Raw genomic sequence first — 23,315 nt, 5'->3', positions numbered from 1 at the left:
TGCTATAAGCGAGATCCAGCTGTTGCTCACAGATTGGCTCTTTTTTGAGGTAAGGGCAGGTGAAATAAGGTACAAGAAAGTTCTTACCTTGTTTGTGTCCAGCCAATGAACTAACCTGGCTTTCATCTGCCACTGGAGGAGACAAAGAAAGAGAGAGAGAGATCAGAAATTCATTTAAAACGAGCAGTGTTTGAAATAATGTCAAATCATTTCAGACACATGATATATTAATTTTTTAGTTTGTAATGATTTGCATAAAGGCTTTTTTCCTCTCATCCACCTGGGATACCTCAGAGATCTAGCAGCTGATCCAACGCCTGTTAAATTCAATGGAACAGTCCCATAGCATTTCTACATTTGAAATGCAGTTGTGGCCAGGGTAACTGATTTTGTAAATACCATATTTTGCCAGAAAAATCATAGGACTTTGGAGAATTGTAACATTTTCAGGTCGGAGGCCACAATCCTGGGAAAGAATCCACAAGCGGGGACCCTCACATCTGCATGAAGTCCCACTGAAGTCAATGGATTCTGTGCAGGCATCAGGTCTCCTGGAAGCAGATCCCTTTGTAGGATTTGTGCTTTCTTATAGTTATGAAAAAAACTGGTTTATAACTCATACCTTTACAGTCTACATCATCTTGCAAAGCATGGATCTATATAGTCATATCAGTCTGCATACAGAATAAATCATGGAGAACTATTTCTAAACTTAACAAAAAACTGTAATTTTGCATAGTAAGTATACTTCAGTTTATTATCATATATCTCATGAAACTAATTAAAACATTCTCTCAGAAGCTTGTGTGGAAAAACCAATCACCTTTTCTTAAAAAGAAATTTATGCAAAAGAACAAGTGCTAATGTAATGTTAAGGCTCATGAATCAAGCAGAGAAATGAGCATTAAGGCTGATCGCTTATCCTTAACTCTACCTGCCTAGCCACCTCTTTGGACTTATGCATGCCTTTACAGCATAACAGATTGTCAAGTCATACAAAATATAATACAAACTGGAATTTATTATACAACCTTCCCTGTAGTGACCACCATTAAAAAGTCAATCTTTACCCACAGTTGCAGGAAAGACCACAGTAAGACTTGTATTACAAGGGAAACTTCCTATTCTCGCTATGTGGAAAAACTGTAGAATCTTAGATACCCCTGTGTGGTAAATGTAGGTAAATGACAAAATTGAACAGCAACTACTGTACAATAATTTACAGTATTGTATGTAGCCATCAGACCTGGCTCGATGTTTAAGTCTCAATGGAGATCTAAAAGGTAGGTAAATATCATCCCAGTTTTACAAATGGGAAACAGAGGAACAGTCTGGTAAAGAGTCTTGCCCAAAGTCAACCTGAACGGCAGCGTCATATTCAGCATTAGAGTCCAGGTCGCCTGATGCACAGGACCATGATCAAGTCACTAGACCACTATGTCCCCCACACTCTCAATACACAAAGCCCACATTCCTCATCAGTAAAACAGACAATTTAATTTGGACTACTTTATGGGGAGAGACTCTTGTGAAAAATGACAGACTATATCTACACTAGAGAGCTTACAGCAGCACAGCTGTACCGATGCAGCTGTAAGATCGCTCATGATGTAACCCCTTTATGTGGACGGGAGAGAGCTCTCCCATCGACATAATTTAACCACCCCCAATGAGCAGCGGTAGCCATGTCAGCGGGAGAAACTCTCCCATCGACAAAGTGCTGTACACATCAGCGCTTTTGTCGGTGTAATTTAGATTGCTCAGAGGTGTGTTTTTTCACACCCCTGAGTGAGCAACATACATTTTGCTGAAATAAGTGGTAGTGTAGCCAGGCCCAAGTAATCTTTGTAAATTTCTGTATAAGCGCAAAGTATTGTTGAGGCCAGGCCAAAGTGGGAAGGGAACACAAAAAGAGGTATGGGCTCCAGGGCCTATACTCATTCTTTAGGGCATATCGTCTCTGGAGGAGATGACAGTCAGACACACATTTCACTACCCAGTTAAACAGCCCTCAGAACTCAAAAAGACTGGAAATGAGTTTCCTGCATGATATTTCAAACTGTGCCCCCAAAAATATCTATCTTCAAGCTGAAAGTAAGCATGGAAAACTTCAGTCCCAAAGGTTAATGTTTTGACAAGTTATGATTGTGTGAAAACAAGGGATTATAATGGAAACTGATTTGCAACCTTAATTATAGCAGTCACTAATGGCAACTGCTATAATATATGGTAATTACCTGAAGCAGGTTGTATTACAGTACATGGTAACTATAAAAAAAACAAGATACCAAGATTCATAGATTTTTTTTTTAAAACTCTGTTGATGATTGTATTTGCCTGAGGCAGGTTTATATTATTAAAAGGGATAAACCCATTTAACTCAAGCATACCTACATACTGGCTTCACATATAAAAATTAGATTTTAATATTGGAGGGAAAGAAGAAGAGTGAAATGATTATAAACTGAAAAATCTTACAAAAAATACGTCAGCTTGCCCTTTGTCTTTGAGAAACTCGTTTAAACATTCCCCAGACTTAACTGGAAAACACACTTCAGTCATGATTTCAGCTTATGTTTATAACTTTACATATACTGTTGTAAACAGGCACTTTACCATGATATTACTGATCAGCAAGTTATGACTTTCCAAATGAGATCTCACAAGGCATATATTGTATAAGGATTATTACAAAAATGTGCAGGGTGTGAATAAAGGGATGTATTCCATCATAATGCCTCACATCTAAGTAATATAAAAACACATTAATAAGCTGAGTACTGCACAATAATGACAACATTCATTTTTCATTTGTGTTCTTTTTTCTTCAGCAAGGCCTAGCCACATGGAAAGTTTTATTTTTAAATTTCAGCCACTGTTGGAGTATCTCTGCAGAAAGGCATCTGATTTTTTTTTTTAAGTTGGGGGAGGGAAAACCCTCTCTCCAAATCACTACTAACTCAATAATGGCTGGATTGTTTTTGAAGAAACATTTAGAGAAGAAATTACCTCTGAAATCATAACAAAAGACTAACCATGGAAAGTTTCAGCCCAAGAGAAAAATGCCTGAGAATGTTCTGAGCATCTCAGGATAGCAGTGCATACAGAAAAACTTCACAGAACAAAAATTCAACTATAACTTTACCTAATGAGAATGCTATATATACATATATATGTTTTTAATGTAAGAAAGTTAAATGTGATAAACTACAAAAAAAATCTATTTATTTCTGGGACCAGGAAGTAAGGAATGGGGAGCAAACAAACAAATGAAAATGAGCAGTATAAAGATGTATTACTTCTGGAGGAATTCTCCGCCACTGCGCAATGCAGAATTTTGCAGAAATTAACATTGTGCACGCAGAATTTTCTTTCCCCCACAGAAATCGGCTGCAGTTCTCCTGGCAGCCACTAAAGACCTCTGGACCCAGCAGAGCCCAGCTTGCACCTAGAAGACACTGCCAGAGGGAGGGACAGGGAACTAGAGGGTTCATGGCAGCTGCAGTTCCCAGCACGCCCTGAGGGAAGGAGACGGCGGCGCACAGGAAACTCCACACAAGCCCTGGACCCAGAAGTTTTTCTGTATGCACTGCTATCTTGAGATGCTCAGAACATTCTGTTTCTCCCTCTAGATCCCTGGGCTCTGGGTGGGGAAGGGGGGCAGGTGTCTGGGCTGGGGGAGGCCACAGATGGGCTCTGGGGGGGAGTGGATGTGGGTATCTGGGCAAGGGGGGCCCTGCATCTGGGCTCTGGGGGGAGAGGGGGGTTGGGGGGAGTGGGGGGGGGGGGGAGGGAAGATCATGGCTGGGCTCTTAAGGGAGGAGGGATTGTGGGTGTCTGCCCTCCCCCCACCCCCAAACTGGGCTCTTGGAGGAGGGGAAGGGGGCAGAGAAACAGAGACTGGGTTGTCATAGGAGTTTCTTTAACTCTCTACTCCTTGGGGAATTTGTGTGTGTCTGTGTTGTTACAGACATTCTTGCTGACAGGTATTTTGAAATAAATTGCCAAAATAATTGAAACTGGTGTGATTATGTAGTGTTATTTTGACAATTAAAATTTGCAGAATTTTAAAATATTGTGTGCAGAATTTTTAATTTTTTGGCGCAAAATCCAGGAGTAAATGTATGCACATTAAAGATACTTTCTGTTGCTGAATTAAAAAAAATGAGACATACATTTGGATCATTGTAGAATACATCTATATAATGAAATGATTATTTTCATAATATGCATTATTTGTTTGTCAGTTATCTGCACATCTCAAGAAATACATTATAATTAAGGATAAGGTTTTGTCACGCATATTTTTAGTAAAAGTCACCGACAGGTCATGGGCAATAAAGAAAAATTCACGGAAGCCAGTGACCTCTTGGCGACTTTTACTAAAAATATGCATGACAAACTGGGAAGCTCTGCAGTCCCCACACCACTCCAGGGCCCCAGCTCAGAGCTGCAGGGTCTCCCCACTGCCTGTGGCTCCAAGCTCTGGGGCACCCTGGCTGCCCGTGGCGGCTCTGAGTTTCGAGGCACTAACGCCGCCTGTGGCAGCTGGGAGCTCCCAGGGACCCTTCTGCCCATGGGGACTGGGAGCTCTCGGGGAACCCCCACTGCCCACAGCACCTGGGAGCTGTGGGGCATACCAACCGCCTGCGGTGGCTCTGAGCTCCAGGGCACCCCTTCCTCCTGCGGTGGCTGAGAGCTTGGGGCCACCACAGTCCCCAGCCACCACCTGCGGTGGGGGGACCCTGCAGCTCCCAGGCACCATGAGCTCAAGTCATGGACGTTTCTGGAAGTCACGGATTCCGTGACCTTCATGACAAAATCCTAGCCCTAATTATAACTGGTGAAACCAGCCACTTGTTTGCAGCCAGCACCTGCAATGCTCATTGAAATGTAAGTGACTAGTAAGGACTACAACCACTTAATACAAGTGTACAGATCTGGGGAGTTTGCAAGACCCACATGATCATCCTCTGATGACAGAAGATGGCATATTGCTAATAAGCAGAAATCTCTCCAGTTAAACACTCACAGCTAGCATTACTCTTTTTACAATGCCAACACTATGTCAAGAGGTGGAAAAACTCTATAACATGAATATGCAATTATGTTAAGATTTCCAATATTTCATGTTGAAATGCTTGAAGTAAAGCAGCACTCTAGAACATGATGTAATGCTTAATATCAGTAGAAGTAGCATGATGGTAAAAATGCTTGTCTACTCCCTTCTACTCAGTCTTTGGCCTGGTCTACACTATGACTTTAATTCGGATTTAGCAGCGTTAAATCGAATTAACCCAGCACCAGTCCACACAACGAAGCCATTTATTTCTAAATAAAGGGCTCTTAAAATCGATTTCTGTACTCCACCCCGACGAGCGGAGTAGTACCAAAATCGATATTGTCATTTTGAATTAGGGTTAGTGTGGCTGCAATTCGATGGTATTGGCCTCCGGGAGCTACCCCACAGTGCACCATTGTGACCGCTCTGGACAGCAATCTGAACTCGGATGCACTGGGCAGGTAGACAGAAAAAGCCCCGCGAACATTTGAATTTTATTTCCTGTTTGCCCAGCGTGGAATTTTATTTCCTGTTTGACCACAGCTAGCTCATCAGCACAGGTAACCATGCAGGCCGATAATCGAAAAAGAGCACCAGCATGGACCATACGGGAGGTACTGAATCTGATCGCTATATGGGGAGAGGATTCAGTGCTAGCAGAACTTCGTTCGAAAAGACGAAATGCCAAAACTTTTGAAAAAATCTCCAAGGGCATGATGGAGAGAGGCCACAATAGGGACTCACATCAGTGCCGCGTGAAAGTCAAGGAGCTCAGACAAGCCTATCAAAAAACAAAGGAGGCAAACGGTCGCTCCGGGTCAGAGCCGCGGACATGCCGCTTCTACGCCGAGCTGCATGCAGTTCTGTGGGGGCCGCCACCACTACCCCACCTCTGACCGTGGATTCCGAGGCGGGATAATCTCATCAGCTACACCTAAGGATTCTGCGGACGGGGAAGAGGAGGAGGAGGAGGACGAGCTTGCGGAGAGCACCAAGCACTCCATTCTCCCCAACAGCCAGGATCTTTTTCTCAGCCTGACTGAAGTACCCTCCCAACCCACTATCCAACACCATGACCCCATGGAAGGGACCTCAGGTGAGTTTACCTTTTAAAATATAAAACTTGTTTTAAAAGCAAGCGTTTTTTAATGATTACTTTGCCCTGAGGACTTGGGATGCATTCGCGGCCAGTACAGCTACTGGAAAAGTCTGTTAACGTGTCTGGGGATGGAGCGGAAATCCTCCAGGGACATCTCCATGAAGCTCTCCTGGAGGTACTCCAAAAGCCTTGCCACAAGGTTTCTGGGCAGTGCAGCCTTATTCCGTCCTCCATGGTAGGACACTTGACCACGCCATGCTTGCAGCAAGTAATCTGGTATCATTGCATGACAAAGCCTGGCAGCGTATGGTCCCGGTGTTTGCTGGCATTCAAGCAACATCCGTTTTTTATCTCGCTGTGTAATCCTCAGGAGAGCGATATCTCTCATGGTAACCTGGTTGAAATACGGGCATTTAATTAAGGGGACAGAGGTGGCCGTTCCTACTGGGCTGTTTGCCTGTGGCTGAAAAGAAATCCTTCCCTGCAGTTAATCAAGCGCGCGGGGGAGGATTGGCCCTGAGCTTTTCGCGTTTGGCTAGCAGGGATCTTCCCTGATACCAGCCACGCGGTGAGGGGAGGGGTAAAGCGATTATCCAGAGAATTGGATGGGGAGGGGGTTAGTTTGTTTTCTGCTGCTGAAGGTTAACAGGAAAACTGCAGCACTCAATGGGCTTTGCTTGGTATGTGGGAAAGGAAGGCGCAGAAGCCGAAAGACAATGGCTTACCATGGCCGCATGCAAGCCGAATTCTGGTGCCCGGACCTGTGTCTGTGATCTCTAGCAGCAAGCCACAGGCACTCAATATTAAGAGGCAAAATGCGACCTTGCACAGAAATCACATGTGCTATGTAATGTGAATAGTGTTGCTCACTGTGAAAGAGTATAAGCATTGTTCTGTAAAATGTATCTTTTAAAAAAATTCTCTCCTTTTTTCCCCTCCCTCCAGCAGCTGCAAATTTTTCAAGCCTCTCTCCTCCGTCCCGAAGGCTATCTCAGATAAGGCGTCGGAAAAAGAAGACGCGAGACGAGATGTTCGCAGAAATCATGGAATCCACCCGCAGTGAAAGAGCTCATCTGAATGAGTGGAAGGACACGGTTTCAAAGTATAAGAAAGATACCAGTGAATGTGAGGACAGGATGGACCAACGTGAGGACAGGAGAGATGCTTGAGATGAGAGGTGGCGGCACGAAGATCAGAGGAGGCAGGATGCAACGCTGGGGTTGCTGCGTGAGCAAACAGACATGCTCCAGCGTCTGGTGGAGCTTCAGGAACGGCAGCAGGATAACAGAGTGCCGCTACAGTCCCTGTATAACCCCCCTCCCCACTTACCATGTTCCATAGCCTCCTCACCCAGACGTGTAAGAACGCGGGGGGGGGGGGGTGAGGCTCCGTACACACTCCCATTCCACCCCAGTGGACAGCCCAAGCAAAAAGATGTCATTTTTTTAACCTTTTTTTAGTGGCCTTTTCCTTCCCGCCGATCCTCCTCCCAAACCCCACCCGGGTTCTCTCCCTCTTTTTATAATCAATTAATAAAGAATAAATGATTGTTAAACTATAGTGACTTTATTTCCTTTGAAAGCACGCTGGGGGAAGGAGGCGGGTGGGTTCCTTACAGAGAATGAGTCAATAAAGGGGGCGGGTTTTCATGAAGGAGAAACAAACAAATTTCACACTGTAGCCTGGCCAGTCATGAAACTGGTTTTCAAAGCTTCTCTGATGCACAGCGCTTCCTGGTGTGATCTTCTAATCGCCCTGGTGTCTGGCTGCGCGTAATCAGCAGCCAGGCGATTTGCCTTAGCCTCCCACCCCGCCATAAAGGTCTCCCCCTTACTTTCACAGAGATTGTGGAGCACACAGCAAGCAGCAATAACAATGGGGATATTGGTTTGGCTGAGGTCTGACCGAGTCAGTAACGATTGCCAGCAACCTTTTAAACGGCCAAATGCACATCTACCACCATTCTGCACTTGCTTAGCCTGTAGTTGAACAGCTCCTGACTCCTGTCCAGGCTTCCTGTGTATGGCTTCATGAGCCATGGCATTAAGGGGTAGGCTGGGTCCCTAAGAATAACTATTAGCATTTCAACATCCCCAACGGTTATTTTCTGGTCCAGGAAGTAAGTCCCTTGCTGCAGCCGTTTAAACAGATTAGTGTTCCTGAAGACGCGAGCGTCATGAACCCCTCCTGGCCAGCCCACGTTGATGTTGGTGAAACGTCCCTTGTGATCCACAAGTGCTTGCAGCACCATTGAAAAGTACCCCTTGCGGTTTATGTACTGGGTACCCTGGTGCTCCGGTGCCAAGATAGGGATATGGGTTCCATCTATCACCCCACCACAGTTAGGGGAATCCCATTGCAGCAAAGCAATCCACTATGACTTGCACATTTCCCAGAGTCACTACCTTTCATAGCAGCAGCTCAGTGATTGCTTTGGCTACTTGCATCACAGCAGCCCCCATAGTAGATTTGCCCACTCCAAATTGATTCCTGACTGACCGGTAGCTGTCTGGCGTTGCAAGCTTCCACAGGGCTATCGCCACTCGCTTCTCAACTGTGATGGCCGCTCTCATCTTGGTATTCTGGCGCTTCAGGGCAGGGGAAAGCAAGTCACAAAGTTCCATGAAAGTGGAAAGTTTTGCAGCCACTGGGAATCGTCCCACACCTGCAACACGATGCGGTCTTACCAGTCTGTGCTTGTTTCCCGGGCCCAGAATTGGCGTTCCATGGATAGAACCTGCCCCATTAACAACATGATCTCCAAAGCACCGGGGCCCGCGGTTTGAGAGGATTCTGTGTCCATGTCCTCATCACTCTTGTCGCTGTGCTGCCATCACCGCCTCCTCCTCACCTCATTTTTCTGGTCTTGGTTCAGCATAAACTGCATGAGAACGCGCGAGGTGTTTACAATGTTCATGACTGCTGTCTTGAGCTGAGCGGGCTCCATGCTTGCTGTGGTATGGAGTCTGCAGTGTTCACCCAGGAAAAAAGGCGCGAAATGGTTGTCTGCCATTGCTTTCATGGAGGGAGGGGTGAGGCTGTACCCAGAACCACCTGCGACAATGTTTTTTGCCCCATCAGGCACTGGGATCTCAACTCAGAATTCCAGTGGGCGGGGGAGACTGCGGGAACTATGGGATAGCTATAGGATAACTACCCACAGTGCAACGCTCCGGAAATCGACGCTAGCCCCGGTACATGGACACACACTGCCGAATTAATATGCTTAGTGTGGCCGCATACATTCGACTTTATACAATCTGTTTCCAAAATTCAAATTCTGTAAATTCGGATTAATCCCGTAGTGTAGACATACCCTTTGATTGGCATCTCCATGCCACGCTCAAGACAACCAAGTTATGTGTTTTACATCAATGTTTTTCTTTTCAGTGGAGTAGCATGCAGTGCATATTCTAAATAGGGTCATAAGAGTTTTGCCTCTCTAGATACAATAACACTTTCCTTAATGGTCAGTAAATTAATTCCAAACAGTTATTTAGAAAATCAAAATCAATGCATCTGCCAATAGTGATAATCAATGTTCCTCCTTTTTTGCAGATCAGTTTTAGCACCATAGCTTTCTTTTCTCAAGCTAACATAAAGCTGTTCTGTACAAAAAATCAAGTTGCTCTTTTTTACCAAAAGCAGGGTATTACTATTTTAACTTGCAGTGCCTCTTTACATCACAGTTTTTACACACTGACTGATACCTATTTAAAAAAACTTTTAAAAGTGTGTGAAGGCTATAGTATCATACTTCTTGTCAACAAAATGATACAGTTTTGCGTTTCTGATTATAAAAATAAAAAAAGCAAACCTAAACCAAAAAAACATCAAGGAATTTCCTGGAAAACTAATTCCTCAAACAACGTTCTCTGTTTGAGAAAGCCTAACAAAAAACTTTTTATAATAAGCAAATTCATTAGCAAGGACTTTACTCCCTAGCTACATACACAAACGCTGCTTTTTAGAATCTAAATAAATTACTTTTTCTGATCTAAACATATTACAGTAAAACAAGGCAACAAATCGGTCACTGGCTTTCCAGATGGATGTTATCCTTACACAGCCCTTTCAGCATAATCAAGACATAGCACTATCAATTAATTGTAGTCAATGATCGTGCCAATGACATGACTCTCTTGCAGCTTTTATTTTTTTGGTGCAGTGGCTCCCAATCTAGACGTGGGAGTAAATTACTCACAGGGATGGTGTCAAATTTTGGCTCTCACCCATCCCTGTGAATGTTTGCTAGCCGTTTCATTTATTTTTTGGAATCTCCCTACTACATTTTAGAAGTGCGGTGGACTTTTATCCCCTCTGTACTGGGGAGGATGGTTTACTGTTACATGGTAGGATACAAGCTGAAAACTCAGATCAGTTCCCTAAGCAGTCATATTTCATACCTCTTTTCCTCTAGAATTTACGGTTTCTAGTGATGCTCTAAAGCACGCAAGGGCCATCTTACATTTTAAATTGTGATCATGGGCCAGGTCTACAAAGTGAGAGACATAAATTATCCGCAGTCCATAACCACTCTCCCCTACTGATAACAATGGGCCTGATCCTGAGAGATGCTGAGCACTGGCTAGCTCTGCTCACTTTAATGGGAGTTACAGATACTCAACATTCCCAGCATGAAGCCTAATGGGAGGTTTGCACAAAGACTGAGGATAAAGTATGGCTTTTAAGTAGTAACAAAGGGCAACATTTTCCAAAGTGCCTTAATATTTGGGTGTCCAACGTGAGCTACTTAGAGCCTGAAGCATCAAGGAGCTGAAAGACTTCTCAGATTCTTTTTCTCATCTGTACTTCTTTGCTCTAAACTGTTCTTTTAAGAAAGATTGTAATTAACTTGACAGCTTAATTCAGTTATGTTCCAAGAGCTTCCCTGACATTGTAGATTCAATACAACCCATACTTTGGCACAAGCCTCTGCTTGCACCAACTATTACTGCTAAAGAACTGACTATATACACTCAGTGCTGGACAGTACACAGGGACCACATTTCTATTTTTAAATTAAAGCTTTTTATTTGGCAGCATACCGCCTCATTGTACCATCACAGTCGCCAAATTCTTCCTTTTCTTTTAGTGGCACATCAACTTAATTCTTCAGTCTTACACTGTCAATTGAGGCCATCCCCCTTATTTCACACCTTTGTTGTGTAGCTAAATACCTTATATAATCATTTCATTGTTTTCTGTTGTTGGGGTTAATTCATATGTAATCAATGTGTGATGAATAAATTTATGTTGTAGGTAATAGTGTAGGAACATGTAGGATAATATTATAGGGGTATAGGATTGATATGCATATATTATTGGTAAGAGTGTGTTAGGTATACAAGTAAGGTAAGACTGTAAAATGAGACCCGTCAAATTTCAGCTTAGCCACATAAGGCCTTAGGCCTGAAAGAAGTTGACATGACTAGTTGACCCAAGGGTAACCCTGTACCAGCAAAGTTGCAAGATTATCATAAAAGATGTGTTAATGGGTGATGTTCAGGAAAATATGCGACCATGTGCCCGTCATTACCGCAAGTTGCCCGATGGTAACATCATGGGAAATTCTGCAATAACTGCAAATTACCATGGGAACTTATTGATGTAAATGATGATATGGGGAACTCAGAATATAGGCGATGGAAAGTGGGGTTTGGGATTTATGGGGCGTGGAAGTCCTGATAAGGGAAAGGGTTGGAACTATCATGCATCTGCATAAGGATTACGGGTGTGAGAGTGTAACACAGAATAAAAGGGTTTCCTCAGCATCAATAGGCAGGAAAAATCCACCTCCACCTTCCACAGATGGCCACCTGATGAGAGATCCACCCATCTCAGTGGTATCATTGGGGATGTGAGTCTGAAAACATTGATGCTGGACATTTTATGGTAATCCTCCATTTTCATTTATGTATCTAAAACATTATCTGTGTATTATGGTTTTTAATAAAGGGACGATTGATAACTTGTGAATGTTTTTGTGGTCACTGCTATTTCTCCCTGTGTGCTCCTACAGTCTCCCGAACTAATGATATTTCTATTAGTGGTTGCCACCCTGCTAATTCAGATATTGCAGCCCTTAGGGAGCTCGAACCTTTGGCACAAGCTACTATAGTTTGACATACCATTGGCAATATCAACCCATCAACATTATGAAGGCTACAGTTGCCTTTTCTAATTCTCTCGGACCACTACCGAAGCAGATGAATCTTTCTAATGAAACACAGTACAACATTAATACTGATCTAGCTTGACTATAAACCTACACTATGTCATTATCACTTCTCCTAGGCTCCCAGAGTTAATCCAAAAGTTCATAATCAAATCTGTCATTTATAAGTTAGAGCCACTGGGTGGGGAATAAGGTTTATAATGTAATTATCTTAAAACTGATCTAAAATTTAAACTTGATTACCACTAGTCTCTTCATGTTCACAACATCAATACATGCATATAATTAATTTGTTCTAATATTTTAATTGTCTAAATCAAGTAACCCCAAATTTTACAACAGATTGGGGTTTGTTCTCCAATTAGAAATCTACTAAGGCGTTCAAATGTTTCACTAATTTTTGAGAACACAATAGCATCCATTTCTAATACTTCACCTTGTAATCTGCCCTCAGAAAATTTTACAGTATTAGAAAGTTACTTGTGATGTGAGATGGAAGGGTTTTGAGATGTTGGTTAATACTTTGTCCTCCAGACAGCCAAGGGCTTGTGTATTATAATTTTGCTTAGCCCCATATTAGCTGAAAGGAGAGTCTGACTTTTATTTTTAAAAAAGTCCTGCCCTCCAATGGATGATTTGGCAAATTAAAGTTGTACCCAAATTCTTATTAAGAAAGTATATTAGAAAGTGGTGATCCTCCAGCATGTCTTCAATCTCTTCATTCATTCTCTCAAGAACTTGACTGGGTTTTAAACTTGTTCACAACCCAAACACGTCTGATTTATATTCTGAAGTAACTTACTCACCAACACAGACAGAGTCACTTTCTTCTATTTGGTCTCTGTAACAGTCAGCACAGATCTTCCCCTAAGTAGCTTTTCATCCAATCAAGACATTCCTCTATTTGAGAAATAATTATCTCCACTACCATTCTGTCTGCCCCTAGCTTAGTTACTTCCTGGGATCTCGGACTTCTATCTCAGTCTCCCAAAGCATCATCCGGCTCAGAGCAATCCAATAAGGTAACTGATAAAGATCCTATCTCCCATACCCTTCTCTAAAACACTGACTTCTCACAATTTTGAGATGACTTGAAAAGTCTGACATGCAACCTACAAAATCCTTCGTTGTCAGAAAAATGCTAAATGTTTGCCTCCTTGCAGAACATCCCATTCCCTGTGTTTTAGCATATCATTTAATAATTACCCCTAAATACATAAATGGAGTTGGCTGGTGTCTCCACTAATCATGCCACAAGGTTAAGGAACTCTATGAATATGTCTAATGATGTTATAACAGCTAATTCTTCACCCACATTTAAAAACAGGTGAAAAACCTCCCTGTTTTTCCAGATCATGCAGCCTAACCAACTGAGGTCTGCTTGATGTAGAAAGATGTTCTGAAAAGCACCATAGGGTACTGGTCATGGGTGTTGTGTTGCACATAAAAATGATATCTTTAAATAGCTAGTCTACAGAGTATTTTGCTTGAACTGATATACAACAAAATTGCTATACACTAATATCCTTCAATTTCATGTGGCTGCAGGTTAAAGCAAGCAGCACTTTCATGTTTTGCATACAGTTCTCATGGATGTAGTTTTTATAGTATATTTATGCAAAGCCCAAGTTATTCCTGTGCGTAACAGTTTATGGAAATCAAAGGGGTTTATAAGCAAACAATAAAACACTCCTTTTTCTTTTAACACACTAATTTTCACCCTCCAGGTCAACAACAGCAACAAAAAAATCCATGTTGCCATATAGTATTACTTTTTTGGGGGAAAAAACAGTTGAGGGGGAAGAAAGCTAATGTAAATGGATGTTGGTGAGTTATTATGGTAGTTATTTTCTAGACAACTGTGTGGGGACATGTGCATGTATAGAAGGTGGTTAAAGGAGAGGGAAAAATCATTCTTTCGATGAATTGATTGCTGCCTCTCCTTTCTCATGTGCCATTATCTTTTGAGATAAGTGTCTGACTTATTTGTGAAGAGGAAGATACAACACATTCTCATTTCTCCAGTTTTGAATTTGTTGTGCTGGGGTTTATAAGGGTACATAATGCACAGGTCTAAATTTGGCCAGTAATCTCAATCTAATTGTGCAAGCGTCAGGATCGGATTTTGGCTGGCCTTGCAGCGGTGTCTGGCAGCAAGGTATAAGGAGCCCTCCTCCTCCTTGCACAACAGAGCAAGGGGCATCGCTCATACCGAATGTGTGCGCACCTGCAGCACAAGGAGCGGCGGGTTGAGTTCCACAAGGAGCAATAGACTCCACAAAAGGGGAAAGGTCATGCTGTCACCCTCCTCCTGCACTAACTGTTGGACTCAAATCAGAGCAGGGGAGGGAAGGAAACATATACCACACCTTTCAAATGGTAGTGCTGCTCTCACGTAAGCTCCCCCTATGCTCCTGGAGGTATTCTGGCTCCTTTACCTCAGAATCAGGCAGAATGTCATTAGGATCTGCTGGTGACTTAGAACCCCTCTGTATCTGCCGCTATAGTGGTGGCAATAAAAGGTTTGAGAGATCCCTTGACTTTTACTCTACAATAATGAAGGCTAGGGCCTTGAGCCAGACACACAGCAGAACAATCTACAAGTATCCTCACACATGGATGTTTTGTACCAACACAGAAAAGGTATGCTTTCACTCCCCTCCCTGAAAAAGATTATCAGCACACTTGCTATGTAGATTTTTCTCAGACTTCAAAGGATGTAAAATTTAATTAGTATTTCCAACAATAAACACTTCAATCACTGCTAGTGTATTCCAGTAGAAACTAGGTACCCTACAAGTAACTGGGGGTTTCTCCAAATATATAGGCTCCATAGAGCCTCATTTTTGAAGTCAAATGCTATACCACATGCACCTTCGAGTCATTATTAACCTTGAGCCAGGCCATATGATTCATCACATATGCATTACAGAGACTGCATCTACAAAAACAGGTGCCAGAGTCCAACCCCCTTAGTTGCTGCCCCTGTGTACAATCAGTGATGGAGACAGAAATTAGGAGACAGCAATACTGTAAAAGAGGAGTAGCTACTGCTAAGTAATCTCTAGCTTTATCTTCATATGTGCAGCTCCCTCAACTGTACAGAGGAGATTTAAAATGACAAAGTGATGCTGTATATTAAGTCCCCTATACTATTTGATCACTCCCTCTTATTTCCTGCTATTAAGTGTCAGTCATTAAAGGTATTAGTAATGATTTAACTTAATTTGTATTGCCACAATTGGAAAACAGATTGGTCTTCCACAAAGGTTTTCAGACCTACAAAAAAAAGTAGAATTGAAGGGAAAATAACGATAGTTTTAAGCATGATTCTACTCGGAAAAGTGAGAATATAACAGCAGCATATTCTTACTCAACAGAATTGCTCCTTGTGTATATATCAGCTCATTTTAGAGACAAAAAGGTTTTTACTATTTCATAAACTTGTTAGCTCCACAGTGCAAACCAGATAAGAGGTAGTGAGTTGGGCTCTGCTCTTTCTTGTGTCACCAATAGACGCGTTTACTAATTTCCAATTACAGGTCTAATCAGTGACACCTGGTCAACTGCAGTGAAGACTATGTAGCTGGAATGGGCAAGTGAAAAACAACAAAAAACAGCTGAAGTAGACTATTGTTGATGCCTGGAAGATGTCTCCCTTGTGCAACTGAGATGCAGTTTTCTACATATAGCCTATCTTGCAGAGATACTTCTGTGTGTGCAATAAAAGCTAATGGTGGGTACACAACATACTTTAATAGAATGAAAGCACAGAAATCCAAACGATTATTACTGATTTTCACATTTTAGTAAGTGTCTGCAACTTTCTGTGGATGACTAATGTCAGTGTCCGAGTTTCTTTGGTATTTCAATTAACTAGTACCTGGCTTTTGCTGTAAGTAAACTGCACAAAGAGAACGCTGGTACATAACAAGGATATGATACAGCATCATTTAAAAGCATATACTAGTAAACTTTTGAAAGCATCAGAATATTTGCATCTAAGATCTCCAGCCTCGATGACTAGAGAGATGTAAACTCTCAAAGGGGGGCAGAGGAATAAACTTAATCATATTCTACAAGCAAGCATTTGACCTAGCCTCAGCAGCTCAATAGCAATGATGTGGAGAACTGCACAAAACTCCCAGTAGCTGTGCTATCGTAACATTGGCAAAATGAGTCTTGAGAGCTTTTGTTGCTGTAACATGAGTCTCTTCACAGAAGGTGTCAGTTTACACAGCCTTAGGACAGAAACAAATTTCACTTTGGACTATACTCCATATGCAAGCGAGAGAGTGTGATTTACCAAGGTCTGATTTTCTTGGGACATAAAAACTAAATACCCACTTCAACTCCAACTTGTGTAAAAGGCTGCCCTGGGAGGGTCGTGATTTAATAAATGGTAAGACTCCTCTTTTATCAATGTGATGGACCCGAGGGTCTGTCCTTCTAGACTAATGGAGCATATCATATTCCAGATGGCTTTGAAGAATACTATTTTGCCGACAGATCACACTAACCACTACTAGAATTTTATAATAACCATATGTCCTTGACTTTTGATATTGTGGCTTCTAAATGACCATTTGCTGGGTCCGTAGCCATAGGCCGCTATGCTTTTTTAATGATCTGCAACAAATGAAATGAGTTAGAAGATGCTAGAATACCAGTGGCAGAAATCCCACGACGAGTCAGACTGATAGTGACAAAGCATTTTTGAAGTCTTTGTCACTGCTGTACAGGAGGCAAAGAAGATTGTCTTTGTCTCTACCCCCATAGTGTCTGCAAACTCTCAGATAACAGATCTTTTTGAATGGTGATTAACCTAGTTAAACTGCATAGTATTTGCTATCAGAGCTGAATATTTTTCACTGAAGAATTTTCATTATACTTTGTAAATAAAATTAGTCAGATCACAACTGAGCTGTCTGCCTCTATGGAGATGAGGCAGAGGTTTTTTTGAGATTACAAATACTGTTTCTTCTGCAGTTTCAGCCAGGGTTGCTCACCTTGATTCTGGGAGGTGCTCCAGATTACAACCTGTAATTTGGACCCTCACCTGTCTTGATGGCAAAGGAAGGCAAGTAGGGAAGTACTGGGCTCAGTACTGGCTAAGATTGTTCCCTATGGGATGAGGAAACATGGAAGAGGGAGTAGGGTGTGACTTATTTTTAACCAAGTTCTTGTAAGACAGCTAATTCAGAAAACCAATTGTTGACACTGACAATCTTGAGAGCTATCCATCTGGATCTAATTTGCCTTTTCTGAGGGAAACTATGATCCTTTTTCAATCAGGTTTCCTTGACTTTAAGTCACACAGGTTTCAGGCCTGAGAACAAGACGGAAAATGGCCTGGCTGATGACCTGCTAACAATGGATGAAGGTCAAGTATTCATGACAGTTCTTTTGTTTGTCAGCAGTTTTTGATGCCTCTGATCAACAGATGATATGGGCTCATCTGTGGTACCCAACAGGGCAAGTAGAACTGCTATTGTCTTTGTGAGAGAGACCCCAGTGGATAGTTTTGGACAACTGGTCTTGTGCTCTAAGGGCTCTGTCATGAGGGATACCTCAGAAATAGATTTTGTCACCCTCCCGTTCAACAGATATGCACGTTAGTTGAGAGGGACAGTGAAGGGACATGGGCCGTGGTGTGTTTGAATAATGCCAACATCCAACTCACTGTTCTCCATGCTTGGCCTGGCTTGTGCAATGAAGCAAATGACCCAGTCTCTTAAAAGATGGGAGCATAGATAAGAGAGCTGGTTCCGGTTTAATGCAGGAAGAATGCAATACAATATTGGTGCGATGGGAGAAGCAACTAGAAGAAGTGCTGATTGGAACCCTGGATTTAGGGAGTGTGTCAGACAAGTTCACTGTTTGAGGTTGCTCCTGGATGCCAGGCAGAAGGATGTGCCCAACATAGTTATGTCCTCTGGGCTGGGTGATCTTTCTGATGCAGATCTTGTTGCAGTTATCTGTGCCTTTGTCATCTTGAGATTAGGCTATTGTAACCTATCTTACATTTGACTACCCTAGGGACTACTCAGAAACTGTTTCACTAGTGCTCCATGTTCTGTACTGTCTGTATATAGAGTTCAAAATGTTGACACTGAAAGCCTTAAATGGTTTTGGACCTTGCAACTGAAGAGACTGGTTCTCTCTACCATGTGATACTGTGGCAATTGTATCCATGTAGGGACTCAAATTAGAGTTCCCTGGTTTAAAAGGGAAAAAGCTGCATAAAAGGCATGTTTGTAAAGGTTCCTCAGAGATTTCAGTATGTCTAATCTCATTCCACAGGTCTATTGGGGTTGCCACCTTTCTAAATGCTAGTAACCAGACCCCCAAGACTCCGCCCAGTGCCCCACCTCTTCCCTCAAAGGCCCACCCCTGCTCTACCTCTTCCCCCCAGGCCACACCCCTTCTTCACTTCTTGCCCCCACCCCTCCAAGGCCCTGCCCCTGTTGCTCACTTCCTGCCTACTATGAAAATGCACATATTTTCTGGATTAAAAAAAAATCAGAACACAAAATACTAAGATAAACATGCACTATGTCAGAAGGAAATACAGTGCGACCACCATTTAAGGAGCTTTAATCTGTTGGCTCTGTGTGTGTATAAATAAACCACTCATGATATATTTAAGGCCCATCCAGCAGAACACCTAAGCACATGTTTAGCGCCACACCAGTGGAACTACTCAAACCTACTGGATCAGTGCCTAAATATGAAATACCCAGAAAAAGTGAGATGTGCCATGCAGAAGAAATACAAAAGGTTTTACTTGGTTCCTGATCCTTTGAATTTTAAAAGGCTTGGAGACTTTTCTTCTTGCTACTGCTAAAATACAACTCAGTTTTCCCCACAGAAAAGTATTGGGTAAAAACAAAACAAAACAAAAAATCAACCCTTCCACAAACAGTTTGCTAATATTGTAAAAACAATTTTCCCTCAGTGTCACCCACACTGCAAAATTTTCTGCACAGCTCTGATGGGTATTGTACCATAACCATACTCCTTTCAAGCCTCTATGAAAATCTACTGCGATGTTTTGATTGTTCAACTTTGTTATTGTCAATGATCTTGTCCTAAGAAAGTCAGCGGTTGTCTAATTCAGTTTTACAATCGTCTAAATTCTATCAGAAAATAATATGTTTATTGTTTTGTTATAAACTTAGACATGCATGGATTGTTTAAAGACATAACTCTGGCAATTCTTCTACCTTATTTTCACAAAAGCTCTCTTTCCCTCAGCTGAAATTTCTATACACTGCATGACAACAAAATGATATTTGGGGAAAAAATATGCTTAATTCGATAAAAATGGTAATTGTGATTAGATGTTATAGGAGGCAGACTATTGTCCCTACCACAGCAGCTCTGCTGAAGAATATGCTCACTGATCTATGTGTTTAAGTAACAAAAGCGGAAAATAAGAAGATACTGCAGATGTGCTATGGCTAAAACGATGACCTGATGACCCCCACCCCCCTCCATCTTACCAAGATCCATGCTTTTGGAGGTTTTCAGATTAATTGATTCAGGCTGCTTGGCTGTTGTCAAAGATCTGAAGTTGATGTTCTGATCTGTTAAATATGCTGCTGAATCCACTACAGAGCTGTGGAAAAAGCCATGCAAAACATTTAGGCACTAATACAAAACCAAGTGAAGTAATTAAAACTTTCACAATATAAATGTATTTTCCCCTCCAGTTGTTTGCAATCATGCATCTTAAATCAATCTCTGATTGTCACGTTTCTTTTGTGAGATTTAACACCTCTACTCACATGTATTTAATTATATATATTTGAATACAGATTCTTCGTGAAGATAACTGCTGATTTTACATGCTTAATATTTAAATATGATTTTATTTAACAGAACAGAAGGGGAAATATCCAATGCCAACAGCCTTGTTTTCTCTTCTGCTGAGCTCCTATTTAACTACCTCCTGTCTGAATTGTTTACCAAAGAGGTTGCACAAAATGCAGTCCCTGCACCTGGTTCACACTCTCTGACATGTCAACAATCTATGTGAATGATGGCATTTAAAAACACCACCACCCATCACCATTTCACAGAAGCTCACCAGAAATAAACCTGCATGGAGGAGCAAAATTCTGTTTCACAAAGGACTGAGATTTGAAATTTGGTTCAGTTTAGAATTGGAATGAAACCTGAAAATTTCAAAATTCTCTATGAAGGAAAATTCTCCCTGCCTGCCCCCCAAAAAGCAATTTTGGCTCAATGAAAACTTTTTGTTTTCATTTTGATTTTATATTTAAACATATAATTCAAAATTTAAGATAATTTCAAACAAAAGTAATTTCAAAACAAAAGACTGGAAAATTTCATTCAAAGAATGTTGAAAAAGGATGTTTCAAGAATTTGATTCCTCCCCACTGCCCATTTTTCCCCCAAAGGGAATTTCAGCAAGACAGACACAATTTTGCAAAGCATTTCAATTTAGTTGCAACTGCATTTTCTGACAGAAAATGGTTCCAAGTTTTTTTTGACTAGCTCTACTCTCAGTTTCAATCCATGTCAGATGAGCATATCCGAAATATTTAAAAAGAGAAATAAGAACAACAATCTCTCTCTACCTCCCTTCCTTCCCAGTCTGCAGGAGGTATATAGCCAAATCCTCACTGAGGGTAAAGCAACTGAGAATCTGGCCCATCATTTGATTAATTTACAAAGGATTTTGTTTGCGTGTTTATGTTAGTTTGTATGTGTGAGTGTGTTATACACCTTAGAGACAAGAGAATATCATATTAAAAAAACAAAATTGACACCAATGAAATTCATGTACATTAAGTAAAACAGAATGAAAAAAATTATAAGAATCTACCTGGGTATGAAGTGTTTAAGGCAGTGGTGGGCAATCTGCGGCTCATCAGGGTAATCTGCTGGCAGGTCATGTGACAGTTTGTTTACATTGATTGTCCGCAGGCACGACCATCCGCAGCTCCCCGTGGCTGCAGTTCGCCGTTCCCAGCCAATGGGAACAACGGGCGGCCATGCCTGCGGACGGTCAATGTAAACAAACTGTCTCGCGACCTGCCAGCAGATTACCCTGAAGGGCTACAGGTTGCCCACCACTGGTTTAAGGTTATAGAAAAAAACTGTATGATATACTGTTTTCTTTGCAAAATAGTGCATGATTATGAAAATAATTTATTTTTTAAAAATCTGTGTACCAATGAAGAGTGATAGATGTACCATAATTTGAAAACTACTGAAATAGACAGGATATTACATTCCAAAATAACCAAGCATGATTTATATTGCAGAAATGTCAACTTGACCATAACTATTATGGTGCAGATTCCACATCTACTCACACACACACACACACACACACACACACACACACACACACACACTAATAGTGCTTTTAATCAATGAGAAATAACATCATAATTATCAGTGAGAACTGAGACATTCTAGCTGTAAATAATAAAAATAACTGCAATAAAAAGTAAATCCAAACCTATGATTATAATCTTCAGAAAGCAGCTCCTCACTGGGATGTGGGGGCAGGGGAGGTGGAACTTCATTCTCGGCACTACCACGATCAGACATAGTCAGCTCTGAAACTAAAAAGGGTTAAACAAAGTAGGAGGAGCAATTATATTACACCAGTTCACTGATCCATAACTGGACTGGAAGGCCTGAAGTGATCCACAAATTATACAAATACCTAAACTAACTAAATAATAGTAAGTTCAACTGTTTTAAGTTTTTTGGTTTGCAACATTTATTAACTCCGAGATAGGTAGTAAGGTGCCTTCCCTGCAGATATCTCCTTCTTCTCCTTCTCTGTTCTTAATAGGAGAAAAGAAAAGTTGCTACTATCCCATGACAGGATGGATAAGCCCGAAGCCCCGGATCATTGTCTAAATTCCTCCTGTAATACCCGTCTACGACTACGAACATGAAAAGTTCCTCTTCACCATCATTCCTTCCTTCTACTCTGTACTTTTCTATCACTTATTCCCTTTGTGATCACCAGTCTATGAACATCTCTGACTTTTCTTTCTCCTAGTCTTCACCTTTTCTCCTTGTCGTCACTAACGGCCATCAGCATCATGATTGCCACTTTCAACTCTGTCCCTCTCCCCGTAACTCCTCATTTCCTCTCATGCCATTCTGAATGCTCCTGTAAGCCCCACCCTTGACCTCCCCATTATATGCTACCTCCATTCTGGTCTCACATTACTGAGTATCTCTGGAGAACAACTAGTGACTATACTGACTTCTTCCACTGAGTGTTCTCACTCCCTCATCCTTCCAACCTGCCCTTTTTCCTTTCTAGACAGCATTACTCCTACTGTCCAAAATTGACCTATACCACAAGCTCATCTATTACATCAGTTCCCTCCCTAAAGGCCCTGATCCTGTGAGTTACCAAGTGCATTTTGCAATATAGTGCGTGCCCTTAAATTCCCACTGACTTTACTCCACTGAAATTCAGTGGGAATGGTGTACTCAGTACATCTGAGGGTTGGTGTGGTAGATGCAGAGCTGCCATGTAATAATCTATTAATACTGATACAGTATTCATAAAATTACGATACATGTGAACTGATCAATGAGGTGAAGTTACAATATATTGGGCTATTAGACTTTCCTGAATGAATATATTCATCTAGTTTAGTAGAGGCTGTTGGAAAAAAACAAGCAGGAAGGCAACACCATGGCTTCCAGAGAAGATCACCACAGCACACACTTGAGAGACAATGAAGACAGCTGTTAGCTTTGAGGATCCTATATCCTGTCTCCCATGAAGATATATGGTTTGTTTTGCCAGGCTCAGGGCCTAGAAACCAAAAAAGGCACCAAACAGTTAAAAAGCCCCTCTCAGGAGAGAAGGAGGGGTCAGCTGTCAAGGGCTGTCCCGGGGGACAGGGTGGCATAAAGAGAGGCTCTGCACAGGGAGTCTGAGGGAGCTGGGCATGGGCCTGCCACAG

General features: G+C 41.8%; 1 protein-coding gene across 2 annotated transcripts in view; it reads right to left on the bottom strand.

Moving 5' to 3' along the window:
* PARD3B (par-3 family cell polarity regulator beta) overlaps positions 1-23,315 on the bottom strand; it is a 647,317-nt gene that overhangs the window by 241,656 nt on the left and 382,346 nt on the right. For both annotated transcript variants that reach the window (XM_034786262.1, XM_034786263.1), the window contains 3 exons: positions 21,836-21,941; positions 19,845-19,960; positions 88-132 (listed from right to left, as the gene is read on the bottom strand). In XM_034786262.1, the coding sequence (XP_034642153.1) occupies positions 88-132; positions 19,845-19,960; positions 21,836-21,941 (267 nt within the window). The remainder of the gene's footprint in view (positions 1-87; positions 133-19,844; positions 19,961-21,835; positions 21,942-23,315) is intronic.

This window comes from Trachemys scripta, chromosome 11, assembly GCF_013100865.1.
Source record: "Trachemys scripta elegans isolate TJP31775 chromosome 11, CAS_Tse_1.0, whole genome shotgun sequence".
In the NCBI taxonomy this organism is placed as follows: domain Eukaryota; kingdom Metazoa; phylum Chordata; order Testudines; family Emydidae; genus Trachemys; species Trachemys scripta.
The sequence above is the reverse complement of the archived record's forward strand: the minus strand, read 5'-3'. Positions and strand labels throughout refer to the sequence as shown.